The sequence below is a fragment of the Delphinapterus leucas genome, unplaced genomic scaffold (assembly GCF_059928025.1).
Source record: "Delphinapterus leucas isolate spDelLeu-1000000601 "Yukka" unplaced genomic scaffold, BTC_Dleu_Yukka2 spDelLeu_asBTCV2_sq25, whole genome shotgun sequence".
Classification (NCBI taxonomy): Eukaryota; Metazoa; Chordata; class Mammalia; order Artiodactyla; family Monodontidae; genus Delphinapterus; species Delphinapterus leucas.
In genome coordinates this window covers 18,933,981-18,961,444 of record NW_028322234.1, presented here as the reverse complement: position 1 = coordinate 18,961,444, position 27,464 = coordinate 18,933,981, and the positions used below count along the sequence as shown (strand labels likewise).

At 56.3% G+C, this 27,464-nt stretch overlaps 1 protein-coding gene across 6 annotated transcripts; it reads left to right on the top strand.

Moving 5' to 3' along the window:
• The first annotated feature begins 1,826 nt into the window (after positions 1–1,826).
• Positions 1,827–27,464, top strand: MISP (mitotic spindle positioning). Of its 6 annotated transcripts, none has more exons than XR_016391543.1 (7): positions 3,395–6,326; positions 6,886–7,016; positions 8,091–8,129; positions 12,668–14,224; positions 15,153–15,341; positions 15,572–15,694; positions 21,604–27,464. XR_016391543.1 is itself a non-coding variant. In XM_022565681.2 (4 exons), the coding sequence occupies exons 1-4, from the start codon at positions 4,571–4,573 to the stop codon at positions 8,791–8,793; spliced, it is 2,016 nt and encodes a 671-aa protein (XP_022421389.2). In that variant the 5' UTR covers positions 1,827–4,570; the 3' UTR covers positions 8,794–9,105. The 6 variants fall into 6 exon arrangements, 3 of the variants coding, with proteins under 3 accessions (XP_022421389.2, XP_089761958.1, XP_089761957.1); XR_016391542.1 differs by having other exon boundaries at positions 8,999–14,224; positions 15,159–15,341; XR_016391541.1 differs by having other exon boundaries at positions 8,999–14,224.

Here is a 27,464-nt window from a genome sequence, read left to right as displayed (position 1 = left end):
CTTTCCCCCCATGAGCAGCCCTGCCAGATTTGGAGCTGGGGGCCCATTGGATGGAAGAAGAGGCTGAGGTTCAGAGGGGTCCCACAGTCAGCCAAGGGGCAGGTCAGGACAGAGCCCTAGCCCGGGGGACGGAAGCCCCATCCACTGTGTCCCCTCCCCCGTTGACTGACCACTGTGCCCAGTGGCCTGACTTTCCCACAGACACTGGGTTCCATGGCTCTGGCAGGTCCTCTGCACCTCGACCAAGAATCAGGACAGCCAAGCACCTGGGACACCCACCACCCTTTTCGAGCCTCCGTGCCTCCCTCTGTCAGTGGGGCCCGGGCCCTGCCCATCCCAACGCTTTCTGGTGCCTTTATGTCCTCATTTGGCCCTTTATGTAGAAGTGGGCTGGGGGCATCTCCCAGCCCTGTGATGTCCCCATTTCCCAGAGGAGGAAACAGAGGCTCAGAATGGTTAAGTGGGATTTGAACCCAGGCCCAGCTGAACGACCCCAGAGACTAGGAAGCTGGGCTGGTCCCAGAAAGGAGCTCTCTGGGGAAATGGCCCCAAAGGGTAGGTTAAGCCAGGTGGCACAGTGGGGGTTTGGACTTGAATGCCCCCCCCCCCCCGAGAAACAGCAGCTGGTTCGTGGACCAGCCACGTGACCCTGGGCAAGGGACAGCGTCTCTCTGAGCTATGCTGAGAGGTGATGGGAAAGCCAGACGGCAGCTGGAAGGTTTCTGGGTGAGTTCTGGCTGCAACTTTGTGGGCTGGGGGCCCCTGGGGCCCGAGGGGCCGTGCACCATGGGCGTGGTGCCTGCCCTCTACTCTGTGGTGTCGTCTTTCTCCTCCTCCTCTGGACTTTGTTTCTTGAGCCCAGGTGGGGCCTGGGAGGAGGGGGTGCACCTGCTTCACGGGGCGGGGCTCTGTCCCCTGGCAACCTGGGGCAGGGCGGGGCTGGGAGGCCCCTGTGCTGTCCACAGAGTCAGAGCCAGGCTTGGAGGCTGCTGAGGCTCAGAGCCGAGAGGTGAGTCTGGGGAAATGGGGGGACGCAAGGCTTGGGCGGGCGGGGGTCCTGAGTGGGGTGGGCTCTTCTTTTGGCATGGGCGTTTGTGTGCCAGCGGCACCATCTGCTCACCGGCGGGGCCTTCAGGGTACAGGGAGGGAGCCCCCAGCCCCACCCTCAGCCCCCCCCAGACTCAGTGGGGTCCCAGGGGCTGGCGGGGGCCTCCCCTCGCTCTGTACCCGCTGGCTGGCTCTGAGGCCAGGTCTGTGCCCTTCCCACGCTGCACCCGCCCAGGGGAGCAGAGGCCCATCCCTGAACTTTGCCAGGTCCCCAGTCTCCACCCGGGGCTTCAGGACCCCAAATCCAAGGGGCCTTGATCTCTGACCCTCTAAGTGAGGGGCCTGACCGGCACCCCCAGGGCCAGAGGCACAGGGGCCCCACTGGTTCTGGGAATTCTGGAGCTTTCTGGGGAGACGCTTAGCACCAGCCAGAGCCCTGCTTGGAGAGGCCTTGAACAGCCTACAACCCTCCCGTGGGATCGGAGGGCTCATAGGAGGGGGGTGGGGCAGTCAGCTTGGGGAGGTGTCCAGCCTCTGGGAGGGCAGCTGGGATCCTGTGGGGCCGGTTCAGAGACTTGGCCCAGTGTCCAGGTGTGTCCAGGGGTTGGGCCTCTGCCAGCCAGGGTCCTGGAGACTGTAGCCCCGAGTGACGGAAGAAGCCCAGGAGCCCATCCCTGCTGTGTGGCCTGCCCTGTCTGAGCCCCAGGCCCCTCCAGCAGGCCTTTGCCCAAGGGCAGGAGGCCAGTCGCGGTGATGAGGAAGCAGGTGTGTGGCACCAGGGGCCATAAACCCAGTTTCAGTTTTGGTATCAACAGGGTACAAAGTTGGGGCTGGGGAGGAGCCATCCAGGGGGGCTTCCTGGAGGAGGAGGTGGTGACTACCTGGCTTCAGAACCTGTTGCTCTGTCACTCCCTGGTGTGACCCCTCTCTGGGCCTCGGTTTCCTCTGCTATATGTTGGGGAGAAGAATGGTTCCCCTCGTCACAGGCTCTTATGAGAGGCAAAAAAGCTGCCGGTGTGAGATGCCCAATTACGAGGATCCCACCAGGAGCTGGGAGGCTCTGAGCGCTATTACTACTCATTTGCACAGAGTCCACGAAGCCTCCAAGAGGGTGTTTCTCCCCGAGGGTTTCTCTGCGCCAGGCACCCACTCAGGCCTCCTTGATCCTCCCCACACCCGGCGGTGGGGTCAGCAACGTCCCACTTTACAGACAGGGAGACTGAGGCTTTTTGAGAGGGAATGTCTGCCCCAAGGTCACTTCGAGATCAGTGGTGGATCCAGGGTATAAATAATAACGTCAGCCACTGCCGTGAAAGCATTTATCGAGCGCCTACTGTATACCAGGGACAGGGTGCCAAGTCTTCATGGCAGCCCTTCGTGGTAGCAGCTGCGTGCTCTGGACTCTACCTACTGTCCAGGTGTGGACACTGAGGTCGGAAGGGAGACTTGCCCAAGGACGCAGGCTAGGGGGACCCCACCCCACTGACCTCAGTGAATCACCCAGAAGGAATGGGCTGAGGAAGGAGCAGTCCCCCACACTGCCCCACCCACAGGCAGACTTGACACCCTCTGGGCGTGCGGTTCTTTTTCCCGGAATGTGGCTTATAAGTCCTGCTGGGGGAGCCTCTGGCCCCGCACTAGGCAAATGGTTCTGAGTCAGTCCTGCCACACCTGCCCTCCGAGGGCAGCTGCAGGGCGCGGGCACCAGACCTGCCGTCCAGGGTGGGCTGGGGCTGGAGGGGTGGTCTGGAGGGGCATCCGGGTCTGGGCTAGAATGAGCCCAAACCCTGGGCCCTGAGCACCCAGAGTGAGAGTCGGCCACTGCGTACCTGCTGTGTACCAGACTCCGGGCTGAGGGAGGGGGTGCTCACCTGGCCCACTGGGAGGGAGAGAGTGTCCTGGCTGATGGCTTCAGGTGGGAGGTGACAGGCCTTAAATATAACCTTCTCCCTTCAAAGAGATGTGCACCCCCAGCCACTTTCATCATTGGGACAGAGGCTCTGCCCGCTTGGCTGGGATTTATTACCCAAGCCTGCTTGTTTTTTAATATTGTTTTCTTAATTATAGTCTCAATATTTGAAAGATTGCGTGATACTGCGTTAGGTGTAACATGGTTCCCCATGGTCGACTTCATGTTCAGGGAGGGTCTGCATTTTTCTTTTTAAAACTATGTTTAGCTTTTACAAGCAAGTTGGTGTAAAAATGCAGCGATGGACCCAATAGCTCTGGTGGCACCAGGGGGCCAAGGCCGGGGGACCATGGTTGCTTGAGGAGTTGAGTTCCTTTCCTCAGCTGTAAAACGGCGGCGCCACGCTGTGCTGGGCTGGGTACACACAGGATGATCAGGCCACAGGTTCTGAGGGTGGGGACAATCTGGGCGGGGGGGGCTCCCTGGAGGAGGTGTCCTGTAGGCTGTAGCTAAGAAGGCTGTGGAGGAACAGAAATAAGGGTCGTTCTGGCACAGGGAGGAGGAAGAGGGTCGACCTTGGGGTCTGGTGCCTGCAGAGTTTGGGGGTTTGGCCTGAGGCCGGATGGTGGTCTTGAGAGCCCTGGGCAGGGTGTGAGGATGCCAGGAGTCACAGAGGTGTGAGAGCAAGTGCCGGGCCTTCACGACGGCTCCTGGAGCTGTGCTCAGAGGGAGGCGGGACTCTTGGGAGGGGGGCTGGGCCCCCTGGAGCACTGGGTCAGGGTATCGCCCGGCCCAGCGGGACAAGGTCCAAGGCGCTCCTTAGCCCAGCCTGGCTTTATGGTGCCGAGGAGAAGGATTGTCTGGGATGGGACAAGGTGTCCTGCTGGACAGGTGCAGGAGAGAGAACCAGGCTGTGGGAGTCTGCTCGTCACCACCCCTCTCTGGGTCTCAGTTTCCCCACTTGACCTCCCCAAGAGAGGGGCAGGCCCACTGGGCTCATCTGTAAATGTCAGGTGGAAAAAATCACAGAAGGAACCTCAGGGTGTGTGTGCCCTGGGAGAGAGGCTGTCTAGGGGTGGCCCTGGGCCTGGAAGCGGTGAACTGGGTGGAAGGCTTACCCTGCAGGGTGTGCAGTGTCTGGCAGAGGAGGTGGGAGGGGTACCTGCAAATGTTAGACACACAGGAGCCGAGTTGTTGGGTCAGTACAGGGGCACCTAGGGATTCAGGTGTGGCTGGATCCAGGAGCTCAAACAAAGTTTTTAGGATGCTGTGTTAGGATTGGGGGTGCTCTTAAGCAAGGTGCGTCCACAAGAGGACACATATGGCCCCCCAACAGCTCTCGGCCTCATCCAACCAGCCTAATAAGCCCAGCGGGAAGAGGGTCCAATTTTCCACATTAATTGCAAAGTCCCAGGATTTCATGTCATTGGCCAGGTTGCGTCACATGTCCATCCCTGAAGCAATCGCAGAGGCCAAAGGGTGGAATGTTCTGATTGGCAGGGCTGGGTCACCTACCCTTCCCTGGGCCAGTCACAGAGGCCACTTGACCAGGACTTTGCCCTTGAAGGGAGTGGGATTGCACCTCCCCCCAGGTGCTCTGACCTGGTGACTGACATGTCTTTCTCTTCCCTCAGTGAGCCCAGATCTTCTCCACCCTGGGATCCTCTGGTGGGCAGAGACCCCAAGAACATGGACCGAGTGACCAGATACCCCATCTTCAGCATCCCCCACTCACCCCGTGTGGCCGGCATGGCCTTCAAAGGCGACACCAGCTACTCGTTTGAGCTGGTGGACGTGAGGTCCGTGGCCAGAGGCTGGGGCCAGGATGAGCCAGTGGCATGGCCTGCTGACCACGAGGCCTCTCTGGAAATGGTGCAGACGGGGACATCCCTCAGCCTGCGTGTCTTCCCCGGCCAGCTGGCCCCACAGCTGCCCTGCCCGGAGGACAATGAGATGGAGGTGAAGGCCTACCACCTGGAGGCTGGGGACACCCCGCCCTGGCGGCCACGTGACCTGGAGTGGGAACGCCGGGTGGTCATTCAGGACCAGGCGGTCAGGAAGAGCGGCACGGTGGCCATGCTCCATGGCACCCCTGACCACGGGGAGCCCAGGAGCCCCGGCCGCCCGCAGTCCACGCCCCTGGAGGAGAACATGATTGACACAGAGCAGATCGACTTCCTGGCAGCCAGGCGGCAGTTCCTGAGCCTGGAGCAGAGGAGCGCTCCACCCGGGGCGGCCCACGCCTGTGCGGGGGTTCCTCGGATCCCACCACCTGGGGCCAGCCAGGCCTCCAAGGCCCTGAACGGGCCACCCCTGGTCAATGGGTATGTCGTCCCAGTCAAGCCTCAGGAGAAGGAGGTGGTCACAGACGAGAAGAGGGTCCACGGTTTGCCCACCAGGTCTGCTGCCCGAGCCTCGGATGACCCTGGTTCCTGGTCCCAAGAGGGGTCCCCGGAACCCGCCAAGGAGACGCCCATTGAGCGGGAGATCCGGCTGGCCCAGAAGCGGGAGGCAGACCTCCGGGAGCAGCGGGGGCTGCAACGGGCGGCCAGCCAGCAGGAGCTGCTGGAGATCCCGGCCAGGCCGCTGCTGAGCAAGGCGAGCCTGGCCGCGGCCCCGCGGCCGCACAGGGGGCGCCCGTCGCTCTACGTGCAGCGGGACATTGCTCAGGGGTCGCAGCGCGAGGAGGACCACCGGCGCGAGGGCCTGCAGGTGGGCCGGGCGTCCACATCCGACTGGTTCTCCGAAGGCCCCCAGCCCATTCTCAGGAGAGTCCACAGCTCAGACTCCATCCTCAGCCCGACCCCAGATGCCAGCGCAGCCAGCCCCACACCAGAGGTGAGGAAGGTGAACCGCATCCCACCTGATGCCTACCAGCCATACCTGAGCCCCCGGACGCCCCCGGGAGAATCCCCAGCCTTCCACACCTACCGCAAGCCCAGCGGTCTCTCTGCCGATGAGGCCAGGCCTGTGGGCTCTCCAAAGGCCACAGGGTCTCGGAGGCATCCCTCGGGATCCTCTGCAAAGCCTGCAAGCACAAAGCAGGAGCCTCCCCGGGGACCCCTGTGTGCCAACAGGGGTGTCGTGCGATGGGAGTACTTCCGCCTGCGTCCCCTGAGGTTCGGGGTCCCGGATGAGCCTGAGAAAGCTGAGGCCCCCCGAGTTTGGGGCTGGGAGGTGGCTGGGGCCCCGGCACTGAGGCTACAGAAGTCCCAGTCATCAGAGCTGCTGGAGAGGGAGGTGGAGAGTGTCCTGCGGCGGGAGCGCGAGGTGGCTGACGAGCGGCGGAGCGCTCTGTACCCTGAGGTCTTCTCCCCGCCTCCTGACGAGTTCTGTGACCAAGATTCCAGGAGCTCCTCCCGCGCATCTGGTGAGGCAGGGTCCTGGGAAGGGCTGCTTTGCTCAGAGTCTCAAAAGTTGGAGCAGAGGAGGGTGGCATGAGGAGTGTGAGGGTGCCAGGAGAGGCTGGGGGTTGGGGGGCATCTGGGGGACTTCGTCTACTACCCCGGTTGGCTGGTCTGTCTGCTTAAGCAGTAGCTTTTGGAGAAATAACTTTGCCTTGGGCTTTTTCTTTATGCATTTGGACACTTTGTTGTTAGGTGCATAAAGGTTTACAGATGTCCTAGCCTCTTGGTCAATTGCTCCTTTTCTGTCAAGGCAAAATACCCGCCGTGTGACTTTTAATGTCTTTCTCCTTGTGTGGTCGGCTCATCTGTGGATCCAGTTTCTCCTAACTGGCTATGTTGGTCGCTCTGTCTATCAGTTTTTGCAACCTGCTGTCTGCTCTGTCTGTCCATTCACCCACCTCCTTAACTGGTCCAGCCTCTTAGCCAGACTCTGTGTCTCTTGGGCTGGGGTCTGACGAATTTTCTGCCCTCAGGAGACCCTGGGATCCTCCCTGACGCCCTTTCTTTCCTCCCCTACCCCAGGCATCACGGGCAGCTACTCGGTGTCTGAGTCACACTTTTTCACCCCCATCCACCTGCGCTCCGGCCTGGTGTGGACGGCAGAGGCCCCAGCTGAGGATGCTCCCAGGCAGAGAAAGAAGAATGAGCAGTGGGTGAGTCTCGAGCCCTGCCATGCACTTGGAGGCCTGGACAAGGTCTGACACTCCCCATTAGGGCCAGGGAAGGTCAGGCAAGGCTCAAGTGTGAGCTGGGTTTGACACCTGCCTCCCTCACTGCCCTGCCCGTGACTGTGCGCCTGTGTCCCCCACACGTGTGGTGCACGATGGGTAAACTGGGCCTCTCTTCATGTCTGGGCCACATAAGCAGGGTCCCCACCATGAGGTTGTCCCCCTGAGCCAAAGGCTGAGAGGCGGCTCTGCTTGGAGGAGGAGAGCTGTGGCAATCTATCAAAATCACCCTTATTATTTTCATGTGTTTATTACCATCATTGTTATTTCTGATTATTATCCACAGCTCATGAGGGATGTCTCAGAGCTCTGCAAGCACTGTGCTTTTAACACCCTGGAGGGATGTTCTGTGGCCCATTCTCTGGAGAAAGCTGTAGTCGCCTATGCCCAGGGTCATACAGTCTGAGCTCCCAAGCCAGGACTTGAACCCAGGCCTGACTCCAAACCCCACATTCATAACCATGAGGCCCTCTCCTCCCTGGGTGGGTATTGTTGACACCATGGAGAATAACACCAACTCCAGCCTCGCCAATCTGGTGCTCAGAGATTGGCCCAGAGGTTTGGGGCAGAGTGGAGCCCAGGGGCCTGGGTTCAAGTCCCAGCCCTGCAGCTTGCCAGCGGTGTGATGGGCAAGACCCTACTCCTCTCTGACCCTCAGTCTCCTCCTCTGTAAAATGAGCATGATAATAAGAACAGCGCCCTTCCAACCTTAGAGTAGGGCCTGGCCACGGCAGGAGCTCCATAAATGTCAACTGTCTTTATTACGATGACGTTTACAAAGAGAAAACAGTTGCAAATGATGGACCAAGGCTTCACTGAGGAGGGCAGCATGGTGGATGGCTTTGAGTTTGGGGTGATTGGGGGGACCACGGTGGGCAGGGAAGACCTTCCCTTCTGCCCCAAGTGGTGACTGAGGGGGCTGTGCATTGAGTCCAGGGGGGCTCTGGGGTGGGCAGGGCTAGAGGGCCCTGGGGGCTGACATATGTTCCTTTCCTGTAGTATGCCGGCATCAACCCCACTGACCAAGTCAACTCGGAGGTGAGTGTGCTCCTGGGGGCGAGGACCTGAGCCTTTCCCTCCCACATCTGTGCCCCCTGTCCTATTGCATCAGGGCCCTCAGAAGCCTTTCTTCTGGGTGTGGGGACTTCCCTGGATATCTTCTTGATTGATGGTGTCTGCCTGAGGTGGATTTTTCTGTGACCTGCTTTTGATGCCTGTCATGAGAGCATAGATTGTGGAAAGAGGTTCCATGTGCCGCCTCTTTACCAGATGGCTTTGGGGCTGACTTGGCCCAAGACAGGGGCATTTTCTTTGAGGGAGGCATTTCATCTGAGATGCGTAGAAGGCCAGCTACCTCAGTGGATTTGCGGAATACATTTGTGACCCTCTTTGAGCTGAGTCCAAAATGCCAGACCCGGGCATTTCCCTACTGTGGAGCTCAGCATGAGTTAACACATTCCTTGGCACTATTACTAGGAGTAGAGGGTCTGGAACAGAGGAGGGGATGGTCCTGCTTTACCCCTGCTCTAGGCCTCTCCTATGGGTTAGCAGCGTGGGGAGCTGTTTTGGGGGCGTTAGGACCCCGATGGGGACTTCGTGCCTCCTCTTGCAGGTCTTGGAGGCCACACGGGTAACCCGCCACAAGAACGCCATGGCGGAGCGCTGGGAAGCCCGGATCTATGCCAGCGAGGATGAGGATTGAGCCTGGGGCCGGGCACCCACCCCCTGCCCTGCCCTGCCCTGGGCCCTGGGCCCTGGGAACTGCGGACCGTCCTGAGCCCCCGCCTTAGGACATAGGTTCCTCTTTAAATCCAGATCCAAGAACCTCAAATCTCATGCTGCCAAGCCCAAGGGTGGATGCACTTTTGGGCTTGAGGTTTTTCTTTTCCGCTTTTCTTTTCCTGCAGAAATCGTTGTGCTTTCTGGGTCAAAAGCTGGGGATGACTCCTTCTGCCCCTATGATGTTGCCAAACGCTCTTGGGTCCGGGGAAGAAGGAGACCGAATCCCCCACCTCCAGATGTAATTGTTCCCGCTAGTCTGAGAGGGGAGACGCTCAGCTCCTTCCTCTGGGACATCCCAATCTAACAGGGGAGACCTGCCCTGCTCCAGCCCTGGGAAACCTCCAGTCTGAGGGCCAGCCCCGGGCAGAGAAAAGGGCTCGACTTGGGGTCTGAAGGGGGTCCTTCTGTCCCCCCATGAAATAAAGCAGCTGCGGGGCCGTCCCCCGCCTGGTGTGGTCGGCTGCCCTGGACCTCTCCCTCCCCCTCTGCCTGCTTCACTTCTCTGGGTGACGTCACTGCCCCCAGGGCTGCTGCCTCCTGACTCTGCCCCTGCCCCTGCCCCACCCAGGCTGTCCCCCACATCCCTGAGTGTAGTATACAGAAGGTGCTCAAGCAATGCTTGTTCAGTGAGCAAGTGACCGTCTCAGTTCTCCCACGTGGCCCCATCAGTCATGCTCAGAGCACTAATTAAGCGCTTGCTGAGTCACCAGCCCTTCTGGCTTCAGGGGAAGTTGGAGGGGTCTTTAGTTAGGCTCCGCGTGTGTACCAGGGGCACAACCCCCGCAGAGAAGATCATTGTGGGCAAGGCCATGGGCAGCGGACTCAAACCTGGCTCTGCTGCCCCTCTGTGTGGCCAAGGGGCCCCTCCACCTGCCCTGCCTCTGTTTCCCGACCCCACCCATGGGGATGGTGATGGGACCCCTGGCCTTGACCCCAGAATGACCCCGATGGCAGCCCCCTCCTCCCACCAGCCTGGGCCTCCAGAGGCTAGGAGCAACTGGTGGCACCCAGCCGGCAGGGCCTGTCCCCTCCTGCTGCCCCCGGCCCCTCTCCTCCTTAAAACTTCTTCCCCTGCAGTCGCCGCAGGGAAAACAGCCACAGCTATTCTAAGAGCTGCATCTTGAAAGCGGCCCACGTGGGCCAGGGAGGCTCTGTGGCCTGAAATAGCTGAGGCTGCGGGTCTCCAAGGGTGCCCGGGGCAGGGGTAGCTGAGGTCGAGGGGGGCTGCTTCGGGCAGAACAGGCCATCTGAGGAAGGAGGGCATCTGTCCTCAGAGGGAGCACCTGGGCCCGGCGGCATGCCCCTCGGTGGCCAAGGTCAGCTCTTCTCTGGGGTTCCAGCCCCAGGAACCTAATGTGGGCCCCCGCCCTTCAGGAAAGCATTTTGGGGCTTTAGATACAACCTGCCTGAGTCTCGCCAGGTCCTCCCCCATGTCCCAGCACATCCTCACCCTGGTGTCCATGGGTCGGTCCCACTGGTCCCCCTGCTCTGAGGATGTGAGTCTCCTGGGGTGACTGGAACAAGTCATCGTGAACAGGGGGCTTAAACCAGCACAGATTGGTTCTCTGACAGTCCTGGAGGTCAGGAGTCCGACTCGGGTCTCACGGGGCTAAATCCAGGCGTGGGCAGGACCGGTCCTTCCGTAGCCTCCAGGGGAGCATCGGTTCCCGCCTTCTCCAGCTTCTAGAGGTGCCGCATCCCTGGCTCGCGGCCCTGTCCTCCATCCTCACAGCCAGCAGTGCAGCATCTCCCGTCTCTCTCAGCCTCTGACCATCCTGCCTCCCTCTTATAAGGACCCTGGGATGACGCTGGGCCCCTCGGGGAATTCAGGGTCCTCCCCATCTCAGGGGTCTTAACTCAATCCCACCTGCAAAGTCTCCTCTGCCCCATGACACGTCTGCAGTTCCCGGGACCAGGACGGGGACGTCATGGGGCCGTTATTCTGCTGACCAGACACAGAAGGACACACAGTGTGTGGTTCCACGCACAGGAGGTCCCTGGGGGAGTCAGATCCACAGAGACAGGAAGTAGATGGTGGGGGCCAGGGGCCGGGGGAGGGGTGGGGAGTCAGGGTTTCATGGGGACAGAGCTTCAGTTTGGGAAGATGAGAAAGTTCTGGAGACGATGGTGGGGATGGTTGTCCAACAGTGTGAGTGTGCTTAATGCCACTGAGCTGTGTGCTTAAAAATGGGGAAGATGGTGAATTTTATGTTCTGTGTATTTCACCACAAGTTTTTGAAAAGAGAGAGAGAAAAGTATTCTCTCGCTTGAAGACCTCAGAAGCCCCTTGGGAACAATCCAGGAACGATCCACTTACTGGCTTAAAAAGATGAGGAGTGTCCTGAAAAGTGCAGTGTCCTTGAAGTTCTTGATTCGATGAGGCTGGTGGGAAGGTCTTGTTTTGATGATTCACTTTTCGTTTAATTCTTCTCACCGGCCTCTGCCCTTAAGGAACGAAGAGAGAATTCTATCCACCTGCCAGGCTGCCGTCCCACAAGGCTCTGGGCGAGAGGTTTAAATGAAGTCTTAGCGCAATTCCCAAGGGAGGGGGGGGGGGGTTCTGTCTGGATGGGGGCTGAAGTGGGGACAAAGCCTGGGTCTGCGGGTCCCGCGGCCACTCAGTCTTTCCTGGTTTCCTCCCAGCTTGGGGTATATGATCCGGGGAGGGAGGGAGTTTTCTCGAAGGCCATTAGAAAGGCTGAAACACAAGCCGAGTTTCCAACTGAAAAGCCAGAACCCTTGCTCGCCCTCAGCGTTTTTCACCTTCTCTGGCAGCATCGCTCTTATTTAACTCCTGCGGGACCATGTGGGGATCAGGGTCCAGGAGCCGGGCTGCCACTCCGGGCTCTGGGGCTCACTCCCTGTGTGTATCCGTCAACTTCTGCTGTGTGACAACCATCCCAGCCCTCAGTGCTCCAACAGCAGCTGCTACGAGCTCATGATCCTGTGGTCAGCTATGGAGGTGCTGCCTGGTCTGAGGGAACGCTCACCCACACGTCTATCGGCCAGGGTGGCAGGGGGAGGGATGGGAGATAACATTCAGACACCCGGTTCCATTTGAAAATCAGGCCAATGATGAATGACTTTTCCAGTATAAGTATACCCCGTGCAATATTTGGGACATATTTACGCTAAATAAAAATCACTCATTGTCTCTTTGAAGGTCAAATGTAAGTGGACGTCCTGGGTTTGTATTGGCTGAATCTGGCCGCCCTGGACAGGGCGCCACGGCCGGATCTCGGTCAGACTGGCGGGCTCATCCCCAAGGTGCTCACAGGAGCCCCGGGCACAGCAGGAGAGGCAGGTTCCAAAGCACCAGCATTAGCGTGATGCTTGTGTCACATTGGCCACTGTCCCTCTGGCGACGCCAGGGGTGTGACCAGCCCTGAGTCAGGACAGATGGGGACTGCAAGGCTGGGTGGCAACGGGCACTTCCTCCACCTGGAGGGGCAGGTGGACCCTACGTCAGTCACACTGCCCCTTGGAGGTGACGGGCTGTACGTACTGGGCTGGAAGATGTGCAGACACCCACTTAGCGGCTACAGGGCCAGCTGTGACGCTTGGGGCCCCGACGGTGCTCCTGGACAAGCAGGCTCGTGTATGAGGGAGAAAGCGGCAGCGCCTCCGCGCCTGACATCCAGAGGAAGTGTCCTCACTGAGTATGGGGCACCCAGTGCCCTCCCGGGAAAGAGGCAGGTCCTGCCCTAGTATAGGGGGAATCCATCAAAGGCCCTGATTGTTGAGGGGACAATGTCCAAGGCAAAAGTCACAGAGAATCCCCCCTACTGTCTTAGGTCACAGATGTGCCCGCGTTCATAAAGGCAGGTCAAAAATAGCACACGTGGACTTCCCTGGTGGCACAGTGGTTAAGAATCTGCCTGGCAATGCAGGGGACACGGGTTCGAGCCCTGGTCCGGGAATATCCCACACGCCGCGGAGCAACTAAGCCCGTGCGTCACAACTACTGAGCCTGCGCTCTAGAGCCCGCGAGCCACGACCACTGAGCCCATGTGCCACAACTACTGAAGCCCGCGCACCGAGAGCCCGTGCTCCACAACAAGAGAAGCCACCGCAGTGAGAAGCCCGCGCACCGCAACGAAGAGTAGCCCCCGCTCGCCGCAACTAGAGAAAGCCTGCGTGCAGCAACGAAGACCCAACGCGGCCAAAAATAAAACAAGTAAATAAAAATAGGACATGTGAGTCAGCACAGCAGTGAGCTGGCACGCAGGGAAGGATGAAGGGGGCTCTTCGGCCTTGCCTGGAAATTTAATTTTCAATCACTAGGCTGTGTGAGTGGGTAGCTTAGAGACTGGGTATTGATTACTGCAGAAAAGGAACTTTGGGCAGATTGGCTGTATTACTTAGCATTTGCTGTGGAACAAACGAACCAACTTAGCTGCTTTAAAAACAGTTATGTATTTCCCCACAGTTTCTGAGGGTCAGAAGGCCAGCACAGTGTGGCCGGGTCCTCTTCTCAGGGTCCCACCGGGCTGCAGTCAAGGCATTGGCTGGGTTACGTTCTCATCTGTAGGCATCTGCTTCCAGGCCCCTTCGGGTGTTGGCAGAATTACTTTTCTACATTTGTAGGACTAAGGTCCAGTTTCCTTGCTGGCCGCCCCAGGTCCCTGCCCCACGGCCCCCTCCACCAGCAGTTCAGCACGTGGCTGTTTGCTGCTCCCCAGACTTTTATGAAAGGCTCACCTGATTAGGCCAGGCCCACCCAGGAAGATCTCTCTTTCAATCAACTCAAAGTCAGCTGATTTGGGGACCTTGATTGCATCTGAAAAAGCCCTTCACCTTTACCAAATAATGTCTCACCCGCACTCAAGGGGGTTGCGCACGGTGTGTACACGAGGACAACTCAGAATTCGGGCCATTTTGGGGGGACCTAGCATGGGGTTTAGGGCATGGGCTCTGGTGGGAGAAGTTGGGTCCGAACCTCATCCCCAGTTCCTCCTCTTCGCCCTCAACGTCTCAAACGGGCGGCAGGGGGCTGGATTCAGAACACAGGCCTCTCTTGGCCATCAACATTAAAAATTTTTTTTCTCTTTTAAAGAATTTGCCAATGTTTAAAAATCAGGAGGGCCTCCCTGGTGGCGCAGTGGTTAAGAAGCCGCCTGCCAATGCAGGGGACACGGGTTCGAGCCCTGGCCAGGCAGGATCCCACATGCCACAGAGCGGCTAAGCCCGTGCGCCACAACTACTGAGCCTGTGCTCTAGAGCCCATGAGCCACAACTACTGAGCTCGTATGCCACAACTACTGAGCTCGCGCTCCACAACAAGAAAGGCCCCTGCTCACCGCAACTAGAGGAAGCCCACGCACAGCAACGAAGACCCAACGCAGCCAAAAGTAAATAAATTTTTTAAAAATAATATTTTTTTAAAAAAATCAGGAAATTTTAATAAAAATCTGGATTTCTTGCTTTTCTTGAGAAAGCTGTGCATGGCTGTGGATGGGCAGCTACAAGCAGATCCTGTGGCAAGAACCCCTCCCACTGTGTTTCACCACATCTCTCTTCCACAAGAGAAGAAACTATAATTGGATAAAAATTAGTGAGGGCCTTGATGAGAGAAGTTTCTTTAAAAATAAATCCTCCTTTACATCTTTTTTAACTTTTCAGTCCCTGCCACGCTCCCCCACTCCATCTGCCTCTCACACAGGGCTATGCCTATACCCAGCGGCAAATTTCCAGGCAGTGCCTTCCAGCGGGATTGAATTTCGGGGTAAAAACGGGGTCTGAGCTCTGAGGCTGTTTGCAGGGCCCCAGCACCCTACTTTTCAAAGGCAGTTGCTGTTGTGGGTTAAATAAGGTCCCCCCCCCCCAAATTCATGTTCAGTGAAAGCTCAGAATGTGACCTCACCTGGGGATTGGGTCGATTGACTAAAGGTCTTTGGATTGCAAGAAAAAAAAAAGGGCTGAAGCAAAGTCAACTCAAATTGGCTTTGGTAATGCTGGGATCTACTGGTTCATGTAAGTGAACAGTCAAAGTAGGACAGCTTCAGGCTCAGTTGGTTCCAGCCCCCAAACAGGGTATTTGGGTCCCTCTTCACGGTTGAGAGCCCCAGGTTCAAGCCCCAGCTCTGCCGGCCTCAGTTTCCTCATCTGTAAGGAGAGGTAGTCTCAGTAGCCCCTCCCAAGGTGGGTGGTTATGAGGGTCACCAGGCATCTGGCACACAGTCAGGGCTGCATAAATGTTAGCTCTTGTTGCTTTATGGACCAAGTAAAGGAATCCTCGCCAGATAATCAGGGACTCAGATGCAACTTCTTGTTATCAAGGCCTAGGGGAGCAAATGCACGCTGCCACCAGAGGGCGGAAAAACACCAACAATGCAGCAGTAGCTTTCACCCGGCACGAGAAACCTGCTTCCCACTCCTCTAATTGCCTGGCGTTTTCCCAGAATCCCCGAGGGCCCAGGTTGGAGAAAACGCAGCCCCCGACCCAGAGAACGACCTAAGCTGGTGGAGGTAAGAAAGAGGGGTGAGGGCAGGGCAGCACGGAACCCTATTAGAGGAAAACAGTTGCCTTCTATATGTGTTTCTATGTATTTAAAAATCTTTTATTTATTTTTTTCCTGGAACACTAGTTGAACAAAGTCGAAAAATCGAAAAGTGGGCATATTGAAACGGCGTTATTTTAGGCTTAAATACGTACATTTTATTTATATTCCAAACAGAATTTATGCTTTTGTCCACAGTCCTGTCCCTGCAAACGGTGTTTCCTGCCTTGGTTTCCTGCTTGGGACCAGCTGAGTGTCTGGATAGAAAGTTCATCTGGCAAAGAGCCTCTGGCATCTCGAGAGAATTCTAGAGACGTGGAGGTAATATTTGGGGGGCTCGTTGGCCAGGTCCCCACTATGGGCACGTTGTCAGGTAGGATTCGGAGCAAGGCAGGGTGGGGTGGGGCCCAGGGGCTTCTGAGAGAGACCCCATGCACTCCTCTCTCCCTCCACAACCTGCTGGGGCTCCACGTGGCCGAAGGCCAAAGTCCACAGACAGCACAGTCTCCAAGCCATTCGCTCATTCATTCATTCAAGTCTCCAAGTGCTGGTCAGACCAGCGGCAGGAAATCACAGCAGCCCACCTTTGTGTGCGCTTAGGGAAACCGTTCTAAATCATTGCGGTCTTTAGGCCTCGGAAATAGAACCCACCCACTGCTCGCCCTCCGCGACCCCCACCCAGGCTGGATTCCAGCACCCCTCCTCCATCCCCTACCATCCCCCACCCCACATCCTCCACCGTTTCCCCCACCTCCCCCCCCAAACCTTCCCTCCCCCATCCCCCCATCCCCCCATCCCCCCATCCCCCCGCCATTCCTCCAACATATACCCCACCCCACCCCACCCACCCCTCCCGGACCCCCGCATCCCCCCCCCCCGCCCCCGTCTCCCGGTGCCGCCCACGGCCTGTTCTCCCCGAAGCCGCCAGAGGGCGCTTGTGAGCAAGCGAGCGGGGCGCGTCCCTGCTCTGCCCGCCGCCCTGGGGGCTCGCGCGTCCCTCCGGGTGAGAGCCGAGCCCTCCGCGCCCCCGGGTCCTGCACGGGCTTCCCTGAGCTCCAGCCGCGTGGGCATCCTTGTGGGTGTGTGCCCAACACACCCGTCCCGGCGCCTTTGCACATGCCGGAACCCCCAGGTACACTCGTCCTCAAATGCCCCTGCACGCGGTTCCTCCCCGCTGCGCGTCTTGCCCCCCGCCATGTGCTATTTGCTCAGTAAATACTGCGTGAACAACTGCGCCCACGGAGGCTGCACCCTGAGCCTGTGAGTCAGGAACAGACGAGGACTCCCAGGCCCAGCGGGAAGCGCCGACAGGACCCCGTCACGCAGCCTGGCTGTCCGAGGCCCCTGGGGGGGGGCGCCAGGCGGCCACGGGCCGGGGGCTGGGGTGGGGAGGGGAGAGCTCCTCTCTGGGCTCAGGTCCCCTCCTGCGCCGACCTCACGGGGCGAAATGAGGCCATCTGGTCAAGTGCCCAGGTCCCGGCACACAGTAGGTGCTGAATAAATGTCTGCTGGCTGATGCCCGGAGGAGGGGGCTCCCTAGGGCTGCCACCTGCCTGGCCTGGGTCTCCCCCTCGTCTGTTTATGGGAGTCGGGTTTCCAGCCCGCAGCGGGGGGCTGGGCAGTGGGGGCACCCCAGTGGCACAGGCCAGTGGTGGCGGGTTCTGATGTGGAGTCCAGGTGACACAGCACTGGTTCCAGGGGCAGACCAAGGGGAAGGCTGGAAGCTGCTGGGAAAGAGAGGCGCTCTGACACCCCGCCCCCAGGCTTGGGTTCAAGCCCAGACTCCCTCCTGCTAAGCTGGTCACTTTGGGCACCTTGCTCACCCCCTCTGTGCCTCAGTCTCCTCATTTGGAAAGTGGTTGGGTGGTCATGAGGTGACAGTGTGCCATAGGCTCCCAGAGCTTTGGTGCTGAAAATAACGCATAGGTTGCGGGCCGATATGGGCCAGCCCTTGGGAAGGACTCACTGTGATCTGGGCACCGTGCTTCTCAGTGTACAAGCCCCAGCTCTCGGGGTCCTGACAATTATCAGCAAAGCGCTTTCACTGTCCCCATTGTTTAAAATTTGAGGTAAAATTCACATAACATAAAACTAACCACTCACCACCTTAAAGTATACAATTCAGTGTTTTTTTAGTGCATTCACAAGGTTGCATAACCACCACCTCTAATTCCAGAACATTCCATCACCCCAAGAGGAGCCCCCGTCCCCATCAGCACTCACACCCACCCCTTCCGCCAGCCCCTGACAACCCTGAACCCACTCTGTGTCTGTGGATTTGCCTGTTCTGGACGTTTCCCATCAATGGAATCACACACTGTCCTTCTCCGTCTGATTTCTCACACTGAGCATCGTGTTCTCAAGGTCCGTCCACGTTGTAGCGAGTGTCAGTGCTTTTCTCCTTTTCATGGCTGAGTGATGTTCCTGTGTGTGGAGGGACCACATTTGTGTATCCATCAACTGTTGATGGACATTTGGGCTGTTTCCACTCTGACTGTTATGAATCGTTCGCCTATGGACATGCGTGTAGTTTTGTGTGTGTGTATGTATGTATACATTTGGGCATATACCTAGGAGTGGAAGTGCTGGATCATACAGTAATTTTATGTTTAACTTTTTGAGGAACCGCGGCCTATTTTCCACAGCTGTTGCACCATTTTACATCCCACCAGCCATGGACAAGTGTCTGATTTCTCCACGGGGAGCTTCTTCTTCTTCTTTTTTTAAATAAATTTATTTATTTTTGGCCGCGTTGGGTCTTTGTTGTTGCACGTGGGCTTTCTCCAGTTGTGGCGAGCGGGGGCTGCTCTTTGTTGCGGTGAGCGGGCTTCTCGTTGCCGTGGCTTCTCTTTGTTGCAGAGCACGGGCTTCAGTAGTTGCAGCACACGGGCTCAGTAGTTGTGACGCACGGGCTTAGCTGCTCCACGACATGTGGGATCTTCCCAGACCAGGGATTGAACCCGTGTCCCCTGCATTGGCTGACAGATTCTTAACCACTGCACCACCAGGGAAGCCCACTGGGAGCTTCTCATAAAACGAAGCACCCAGCTGGGGAGGTGAGTGGCTCAAGAGGTGGCCTGGAGCTGGTGAGGACTCTTCCTGCCCCACAGGCTGACTGTGGGTCCCCAGGCCTGGTCTCTTCTCTCACCCTCAGGCTCCACATCTGGGCCACACCATCAGCCTGCCCCATGTCTGGTGTCTCGTGGATGAGGCAGGAATTAGTATGGAGAGGAGGAGAGCTGGCGAGGGAGGAGTCTGGGTCCCGGCTGTGTGGCTTGTAGCTTAGCTTCTCTGAGCTGCAGTTTTCTCATCTGTAAAATGCGACAAGAGGAAAACAGTCTGGACGTTCTTAAAAAAATGATCATGTGGTCCAGCACTTCCACTCCTGGGTACGTGCCCCAAAGAACTGGAACAGGTATGTAGACAAACCCTCGTGCGCACGTGTTCACGGCAGCACAGCGCACAACAGAGTGGACACAGCTCAGATATCCATCCGCTGATGACTGGGTACACACACTGTGGTCCATCTGTACAATGGAATACTATTTGGCTGTTGAAAATTGAAACACTGATTCTTGCTACAGTGTGGGTGAACCTTGAAAACATAATGTTGACTGAAAGAAACGAGACACAGAAGGACAAATATTATGAGTCAATTTATATGAAGTCCTTAGAATAGGCAAATTCACAGAGGAAGAAAGTAAATAGCGGTCACCAGGGGCTGCAGGAGAGGGGGTGGGGTGACTGCTAATGGGGACGGGGCTTCCTTCTGAGGTGATGAAAGTGCTCAGGACTCAGACCGTGGTGATGGTCGCACAACTCTACAGAATGTACTACACATCCCTGGATGGCCCGCTTTAAAATAATGAATTTTATGGTACGTGATTACATCTCAATTAAAAGAAGACGCTTCCAGAGCTTTTCCAAAAGCGGCTGCCCCCTCTCACCTTCCTGTCGGAGGCATCAGGAAGTTCCTATTGCTCTTGGTCCTGGCCAACACTCGGCATTGTCCGTATTTTTGGTTCCAGTGGTTCTCATGGAGTGAGGTGGCCCCTCACTGAGGTCTTACGCTGCAGGCAGGCCACATGGGGTTCAAGCTCATTGGCCATTGGGGTGTCCTTCAGGACCTGACCTTTGGGGTCTTTGGCCCATTTTTCTTCAGTTGGATAGTTTGGTTTTTGTCATTGATTTGCAAGAGTTCTTTACGTATTGTAGACTCTAGTCTTTCGCTGGATTATACACTGCAAGCATCTTCCCCCACTCTGCACTTTGCCTTTTGACTCTCCTAATGGTGTATTTGGACAGACTCACTTGTTTAAAATAAAAGACTAAATGTTTTAATTAGAAATAGATTTTATATGCAAGGAGGCTCAGCTCATGAGTCACGGGGGAGAGAGTTTACCAACAGTAGCATTAGCTTTTCCACGCAGAGGGCAGAGGGAATGAGATCGGCTTCATTCACAGATGAAGAGACGGAGGTTCCCAGAAGCACCCTGACTCGTCCTGGGTCACCTGGGGCAGCAGCCCCAGCTCTCCGCTTCTGCCCTTGCTTTGGGAGGGATGTTTCCAGAAGACACACCTCTTGGCCCACATGAGGGTGTTTCTGAGCAGATTTGCAGGTTTGGCATGAAACCCTCAATTTCAAGTTACAAAACCTCATTTCCTGCCAAGGCAAATAGAAAAGGCTGGGGACGGAGAGGCCACTGTTTATGTCTCGTCCACTCCGGCTGGCCACCCTCATAGGTCAGTCATGTAACTACATGGTGTGGAGTGAGGACGTGGCCACACGCAGGGGTTGCGGAGGACCTCGGTCACCTGGCCTGAGCTGGACGCTGCTGCTGGGGCCCATCCCCCACACGGGGCCTCCATGTCCAGCGCTGGGTCCTCTTTGCTCCTCCCCTGGGGGGGTTGCTGGGAGGAGCCAGAGTGGGCAGCCAGGAGGCACTGAGTGATAGGCGCCCTGCCTTTCTGGGCATTAAACATTTGGGGTCTGGAAAGTCTGCTCCTGGATATATATACCCAAAATAATTGAAAATAGGTACTCAGAGAAAAACTTGTACACATAACGTTCACAGCAGCACCATTCACAACAGCCAAAAGGTGGAAACCAACCAAACATCCATCCACAGATGATGGATAAACACAACGTGGTCCCTCCACACATGGGAACATCACTCAGCCACGAAAAGGTGTGACGCCCTGACACTGGCTACAACGTGGGTGGACCCTGAGAACACGATGCTCAGTGAGAGAAGCCGGACACCAAAGCCCACATAGTGTGTGATTCCATTTACGAGAAACGTTCAGAACAGGCAAATCCACAGAGAGAGAGAGAGAGTGGGCTCATGGTTGTCAGGGGCTGGGGAGGGGGCTGGGGAGTGACTGCTGATGGGGATGGGGCTTCTTTCTGGGGTGATGGAATGTTCTGGAATCAGATAGAAGTGATGGTTATACAACAGTGTGAATGCACTAAATGCCGCTGAATAGTAATTTTAAATGTACAATTTTATGTGAATTTCATCTCAATTAGTATTTTTTTAATTTTAATTTTATATTGGAGTATAGTTGATTTAGAAGGTTGTGTTAGTGTCAGGTCAACTCCGGAGGCGTAGAAAGCCTGGGAGGGCGGTCCAGGCCCCACCCCAAGCCTCAGCCTCAGCCTCAGCCCAGGTGCTTCCCAGCCAGACACATCCCCACACCCACGCAGGGCACCGGTTTTTCCTCCTTTTCTTTCATTTCTCTCCCTCTCTCTCTCTCTTTTATTTGGAGCTCTTATATGTATTTTTTTTTTTTTTTTTTTTTTTGTGGTACGCGGGCCTTTCACTGTTGTGGCTTCTCCTGTTGTGGAGCACAGGCTCCGGACGCGCAGGTTCAGCAGCCATGGCTCACAGGCCCAGCCGCTCCGCGGCATGTGGGATCCTCCCGGACCGGGGCACGAACCCGTGTCCCCTGCATCGGCAGGCGGACTCTCAACCACTGCGCCACCAGGGAAGGCCCCTTATATGTATTTTTAAGCTGCTTTGTCGGGTATGAGTGATTTCAGCTGGGCGCCCACATTGGAAGCGGCCCTGCGATGTTCCCGTGGGCCTGCCCGTGGTCACAAGAGCAGAGCAGAATCAGGACTTTTTTTTTTTGGAAGTTTAGTTGATTGACAATACTGTGTTAGTTTCAGGTGTACAGCAAAGTCATTCAGTTATATATATATATATATTTTTTTTTTCTTTTTGCAGATTACTTTCCATTTAGATTATCACAAGGTATTGAATATAGGTCCCTGTGCTTAGAATCGGGATTTTGCAATGCGTCATAGGATAAAACTGCCACACACGTGGCTTAACCAGCCCAGAATCTGCAGTGTCTCCCACCCCTCGCCCGCCTCGGGGCCCTCATCCCCAGGACCCACCGCAGACCTCGGGATCCTTCGAGAAGTAATTACGCATCGTACACACGCGAGGGTTTGGATGGACGTAACACACGTGCAGCTATGACCTGCTTTGGTTCTGGTGGCTCCGCTGGCTGCCTTGGGGCTCAGAGCCCTGCTGGAACCGGACCTCCACCTGCCCTTCCCGGGGACGCGCCTGGGAAACCGAGGAGGGGGAGCGGGCGCCCTAGGGCGCTGAATCCTCACGAGACTGTCCATGTAGGGACGTGGGTGACAGTCTGGTCCCTTGGACGGTGGTAGAGTCACCGGTGGGCAAGAGTCGCCGCAGGGCCTCGGCCCCCCTGGCCAGCGGCCACCGAGCGTTCAATGGGTCCCTGCGGGCGCCCCCGGCCTCGCGGCCTCCATGCCACCCCCCACCCCTGAGCACGGGGCATCCACTCCGTGTCCCTGCCCTCTCCCCCAGGGCTGCCCAGTCGCCCCACAGACCCCGTGGCTGCTGCCTAAGAGTGTTGTGGAAAGGTCTCCCCGGGGGGGGGCATCCCCCAGTCTGCCTGACCCCTCCCCGCAGACGCAGCCCCCCAGGAGCATCCCGCCCCCATCCCCCGTGGCCTCAGTGTGTCTGCCTGTGAAATGGATGGGGCGGAGCTGCGCTGGGGTCCCACCTCCGCTGCTGAGGAGCCAGGAGGGAATGGACCAGGTGGGCACAGGGGAACGGAGGTAGAGTCTGACCTGAGAGAACAGACACTCTGACCGTGGGCTCTGGTCTTTATAAACCTCCCTGGAAGGCAGACAGGACAGGTCCCCCAGGCCGGGAGGAGACCCAGGGGGACCCGGATGCCCGCAGCCCCCAGGGGCTCGGGGCTGGGAGGGACAGGGCTCTGCTGGGGGCTCCAGTGAGGGACGCCCTGCCAGGATGGAGGCCCCGCCCTGAGCTTGGGGACGGACGGTTCAGGACAAGGAAAGAGGGAAGAGCTGGACGGCGGGGGGCCCGAAGGGGCGTGGGGGGTGGGAGCAGGTGGGCAGCATCCCACAGGGCATCTGTCCAGAGGCCGGTGGCTGGCCCCAGCCCCTCAGAGGGACTAGTACTGGGGAGGCTGGGCGCTGAGGACCAAAGTGGCCCTGACCACACCCAGGCGGCTGGTCTGAGCGGGATACCTGGTTCTGAGCCTCGGGAGAGGGTGGCCGGCCGGCACACCAGCCCTATTTATAATGGGAACCCATGGAAAGTTCTCCTGGCTTCACCGAGCTGCTCTCATCAATAAGTCGTTGCCAGGATGAAGATTCCACCCCAGGGAGCAGCGAGGAGGCTCCGCCTCACCCCCTCCAAGCCCTGAACGGGCCTTGGACGTTAAAACTGCTGGCCAGCTGTTCCTCAAAAGGTCAGATGTGAGGGGCTTCCCTAGTGGCGCAGTGGTTGGGAGTCCTCCTGCCAATGCAGGGGACACGGGTTCAAGCCCTGGTCCGGGAGGATCCCACATGCCGCGCAGCAACTAAACCCATGCACCATGGCTGCTGGGCCTGCGCTCTGGAGCCCGCGAGCCACAACTACTGAGCCCACATGCCACAACTACTGAAGCCCGTGCACTTAGGCCCGTGCTTCGCAACAAGAGAGGCCACCACAATAAGAAGCCAGCCCACCATAACAAAGAGTAGCCCCCGCTCGCTGCAACTAGAGAAAGCCCGCGCGCAGCAACAAACACCCGACACAGCCATAAATAAATAAATAAATTTTAAAAAAAGGTCAAATGTGGAATTTCCATGTGAGCCGGAAGTCTCCCTCCTGGGTGGAAATAAAGTGAAAGCATGAGTCCACACAAATTCAGCCACATCCAGAGCACTACGGGAAGAGGCGGACGCACCCAGATGCCCATCCACCAACGACAGGTGATTGCGACGTGGTCCCTCCACACACGGGAGCATCACTCAGCCACGAAAAGGAGGGAAGCCCTGACACCCGCTACAGCGTGGACGGACCCTGAGACCACGATGCTCAGTGAGAGAAGCCAGACACAGAAGGACACACAGGGTCCTTCGATGACTCCATCGATGGGAAACGTCCCGAACAGGCAAATCCACAGACAGAGAGTGGGTTCCTGGCTCTCAGGGGCTGGGGAGGGGGATGGGGTGACTGCTGATGGGTATGGGGCTTTTTTTTAGGGTGATGGAATGTTCTGGAATTGGATGGAGATGATGGTCCCACAACTCTGAATATACAAGAAAGCGTTGAATTGTATAATTAATCTTTCTCTGCATAATTTAAAAATATCTTTACTAGTTTTTTGCACAAGTTAATTTATACAATACAGCAGGGTATAATTTTTTCTAAAAGCCTGTCCCAGCTCATCATTTCACGTAATTCCGTCAAGCCATTTCTCTAGGAGCAAACACTTTTTCCCCTCAGCTTCACTGAGGTATGACTGGCAAATAAAACTTGTGTACGTTTAACGTGCAGCGTGTGATGGTTTGATATATGCTTACATTGTGAAACGATGACCCCGATCAAGCTAATTAACACAGCCATCGCCTCAAGTGGTTACCTGTGCTTTTGTGATGAGAACATTTTTAAGATCTACTTTCTTAGCAGCTGCCAAGTACCAATGCAATATTATTAACTATAATCACCGTGCTGCACTTTAGACCCCCAGGACCTATTCATCTTATAACTGAAAGCTTCTTCCCTTTGAGGAGCATCTCCCCACTGCCCACCACCCACACCCCCCAGCCCCTGGCAACCACCGTTCTGCTCTCTGCTTCCATGAGCTTGATTTGTTTTTGAGTACACATTTAAGTGAGATCACGCCGTATGTCCTTCTCCATCTGACCTCTGTCTCCTAGTATAATGGCCTCTGTGTCCATCCACGCTGTCACAAATGGCAGGATTTCCTTCTTTTTTAAGGTTGAGTAATATTTCATTGTATATATAGGTACCACGTCTTCTTTATGCATTCATCCATCGACGGACACTTAGGTTGTTTCCATGTCTTGGCTATTGTAAATAACGCTGCAGTGAACACGGGGATGCGGATATCTTTTTGAATTAGTGTTTTTGTTTTCTTCAGATAAAAACCCAGCAGTAGAATTGCAGGATGATATGATAATTCTATTTTTAATTTTTTGAGGAAACTCCATGCTGTTTACCGCAGTAGCTGCACTAGTTTACATTCCCACTGACAGTGCACAAGGGCTCCATTTTTTCACATCCTCACCAGCACTTATTATTTGTTGTCTTTTTCATGATGGCCATTCTGAGTGGTGGGAGGTGATATCTCACTGTGGCTTTGGTTTGCATTTATCTGATGATTAGCGATCTTGAGCATCTTTTCATGTACCTGTTGGAAAAATGTCTATTCAGATCCTCTGCCCATTTTTTTTTTCTTAAAAAAAACCAGGTTGTTTGTTATTTTGTTGTCGCATCTGGACCTCCCTTGCTCTGCCCTTACGAGCATCCGCCCTTTTTTAAAAACTAGATTTCGGTTTTTGAGCAGGTTTAGGTTTACAGAAAAATTGAACAGAAATTGCAGAGAGTTCCTGCGTACACAGCCTCACCCTCGTTTCCCTGTTGTTTCCTCCCCGGCCATGAACGTCTGGTGTTGGTGTGCTACGAGTTTCAATCCATGAGCATTATCAATACTTTATTATTAATTAAAGGCTGGAATGACACTCAGGTTCACTCTTGGTGTTGGATGTTCTGTGGGTTTGGACAAATGTACACTGACCCATATCCACCATTACAGCATCACACGGCGTCGTTTCACTGCCCTAAACCCCTCTGGTCCCCACCTATCCATCCCTCCTCCCCCCAAGCCCCGCACCACTGATCCTTCTCCCGGCTCCAGAATCCTGTCTTTTCCAGAATGTCCCAGAGTTGGAATCACAGTGTGTGTGTAGCCTTTTCAGACTGGCTTCTTCTACTTAGTCGTGTGCATTTAAGGTTCCTCCGAGTCTTTTCGTGGCTTCATAGCTCATTTCTTCTTAGCGCCAAGTCACATTCCATCGTCTGGACGTCCAGCGTTTATCCATCCGTCCACCTGCTGGACGGCATGTTTGTTGCTTTCTGTCTGGGCAGTTATGGATGAAGCTGCTATAAACACCGGTGTGCAAGTTTCTGTGTGGATGGCATCACCTGCTTTTACCTCTTCAGAGCTCAGGCCACTCGATGCAAGGGTCTCGTTGAATTCTGGAGCTCTGGACCGATGTCCACCGCCACCAGCAACCGCGTGAGGGCGGGGACGATGGCCTACTGCCCCTGCTGGTCCCGGAGCTGAGCCCGGGGCCGGCTGGAGGCAGGGGCTGGGCAGAGCCCGCTCCAAGTCCCACCAAGCTGAGTGACCTCAGAGACTTCCCTGAGCCTCAGTCTCCCCAGCCTCAGTCTCCCCAACTACTATGGGCTTCAGTAGTTGTGGCATGTAGGCTCAGTAGTTGTGACTCGCGGGCTCCAGAGCGCAGGCCCAGCAGCCATGGTGCATGGGTTTAGTTGCTGCGCGGCATGTGGGATCCTCCCGGACCAGCTTCATGAGGCCTGGAGGGAGGTCGCAAAGGGGGCTGCCGGTACGGGCCTCCCCTCCCTCTCCCCGCTCCCCCTTCATCTTCCCCTGCTCCAGGCAGAAAATGCTGGGGAGCAGCCAGTGGGGCAGCCACAGTGGACAGCTACTGCCCCCCGAATCCTTGCTTCTCGGGGACGGGAGTCTCCAGACTCGGGAAAGTGGGGCATCAAACGTCCCCAGCAGGTTTTTCTGGCCCACGGAGTCCAAGGTGGTAACTCACCGTCGGGCTGCCTGAACTTGTCCAAATTTCCCAATTTCCCTCCTGTGCACACAGCCCTCAAATGATGGAAACTCCCATGTGGTCTGACACGTACCTTCCCATGTCCTGACGCCACCCCAGCGCAGCCTCGGGGGCCACCGGGAGAAGACGGAGTCTGCTGTTTTGATCCCCGGGGCTCATGTTCTGTCCACAAGATGAAGAATCCTGCTCACCGGTGGGAAGGAAGTAAAGCGGGGCAGCCGCTGTGGAAAACACTTCCTCCGGAAGTAAGACATAAGTTACCGTCCATTCCAGTAACGCCAGTCCCAGGCCTTTCCCCCAAATGACTGAAAACAGGTGTTCCAACAAAGATGTGTTCACAGCAGCCCCAAAGTGAAAACAACCCAAGTGTCCATCGATGGATGAACAGGTTCACGAATGTGGTCCCTCCACACACAGGAGCGCCCCTCAGCCATGTAAAGGGGTGAAACCCTGACACCCCTTCCCACGTGGATGGACCCTGAGAACACGATGCTCAGTGAGAGAAGCCAGAGACAGGACACACGGTGTGATTCCACTGATGGGAAACGTCCAGAACAGGCCAATCCAAGAGAGTGGGTTGGTGGTTGTCAGGGGCTGGGGAGGGGGTAGAAAGAGACTGCTGATGGGGACCAGGTTCCTTTTGGGGAGATGGAATGTTTTGGAATTAAATAGAGGTAATGATTGTACAGCATTGCAAATGTACTGCCACTGAATTGTGCACTTAAAAATGGTCAATTCTGAAAAAAAAAAAAAAAAAGGTCAATTCTGGGAATTCCCTGGCGGTCCAGTGGTTAGGACCGCCAGGTCCTGTGGTTAGGTTAGCTTTCACTGCCACGGCCTGGGTTTGATCCCTGGTCAGGGAACTAGGATCCCACAAGAAGCACAGAGTGGCAAAAAAAAAAAAAAAAAAAAAAAGACTAAAAA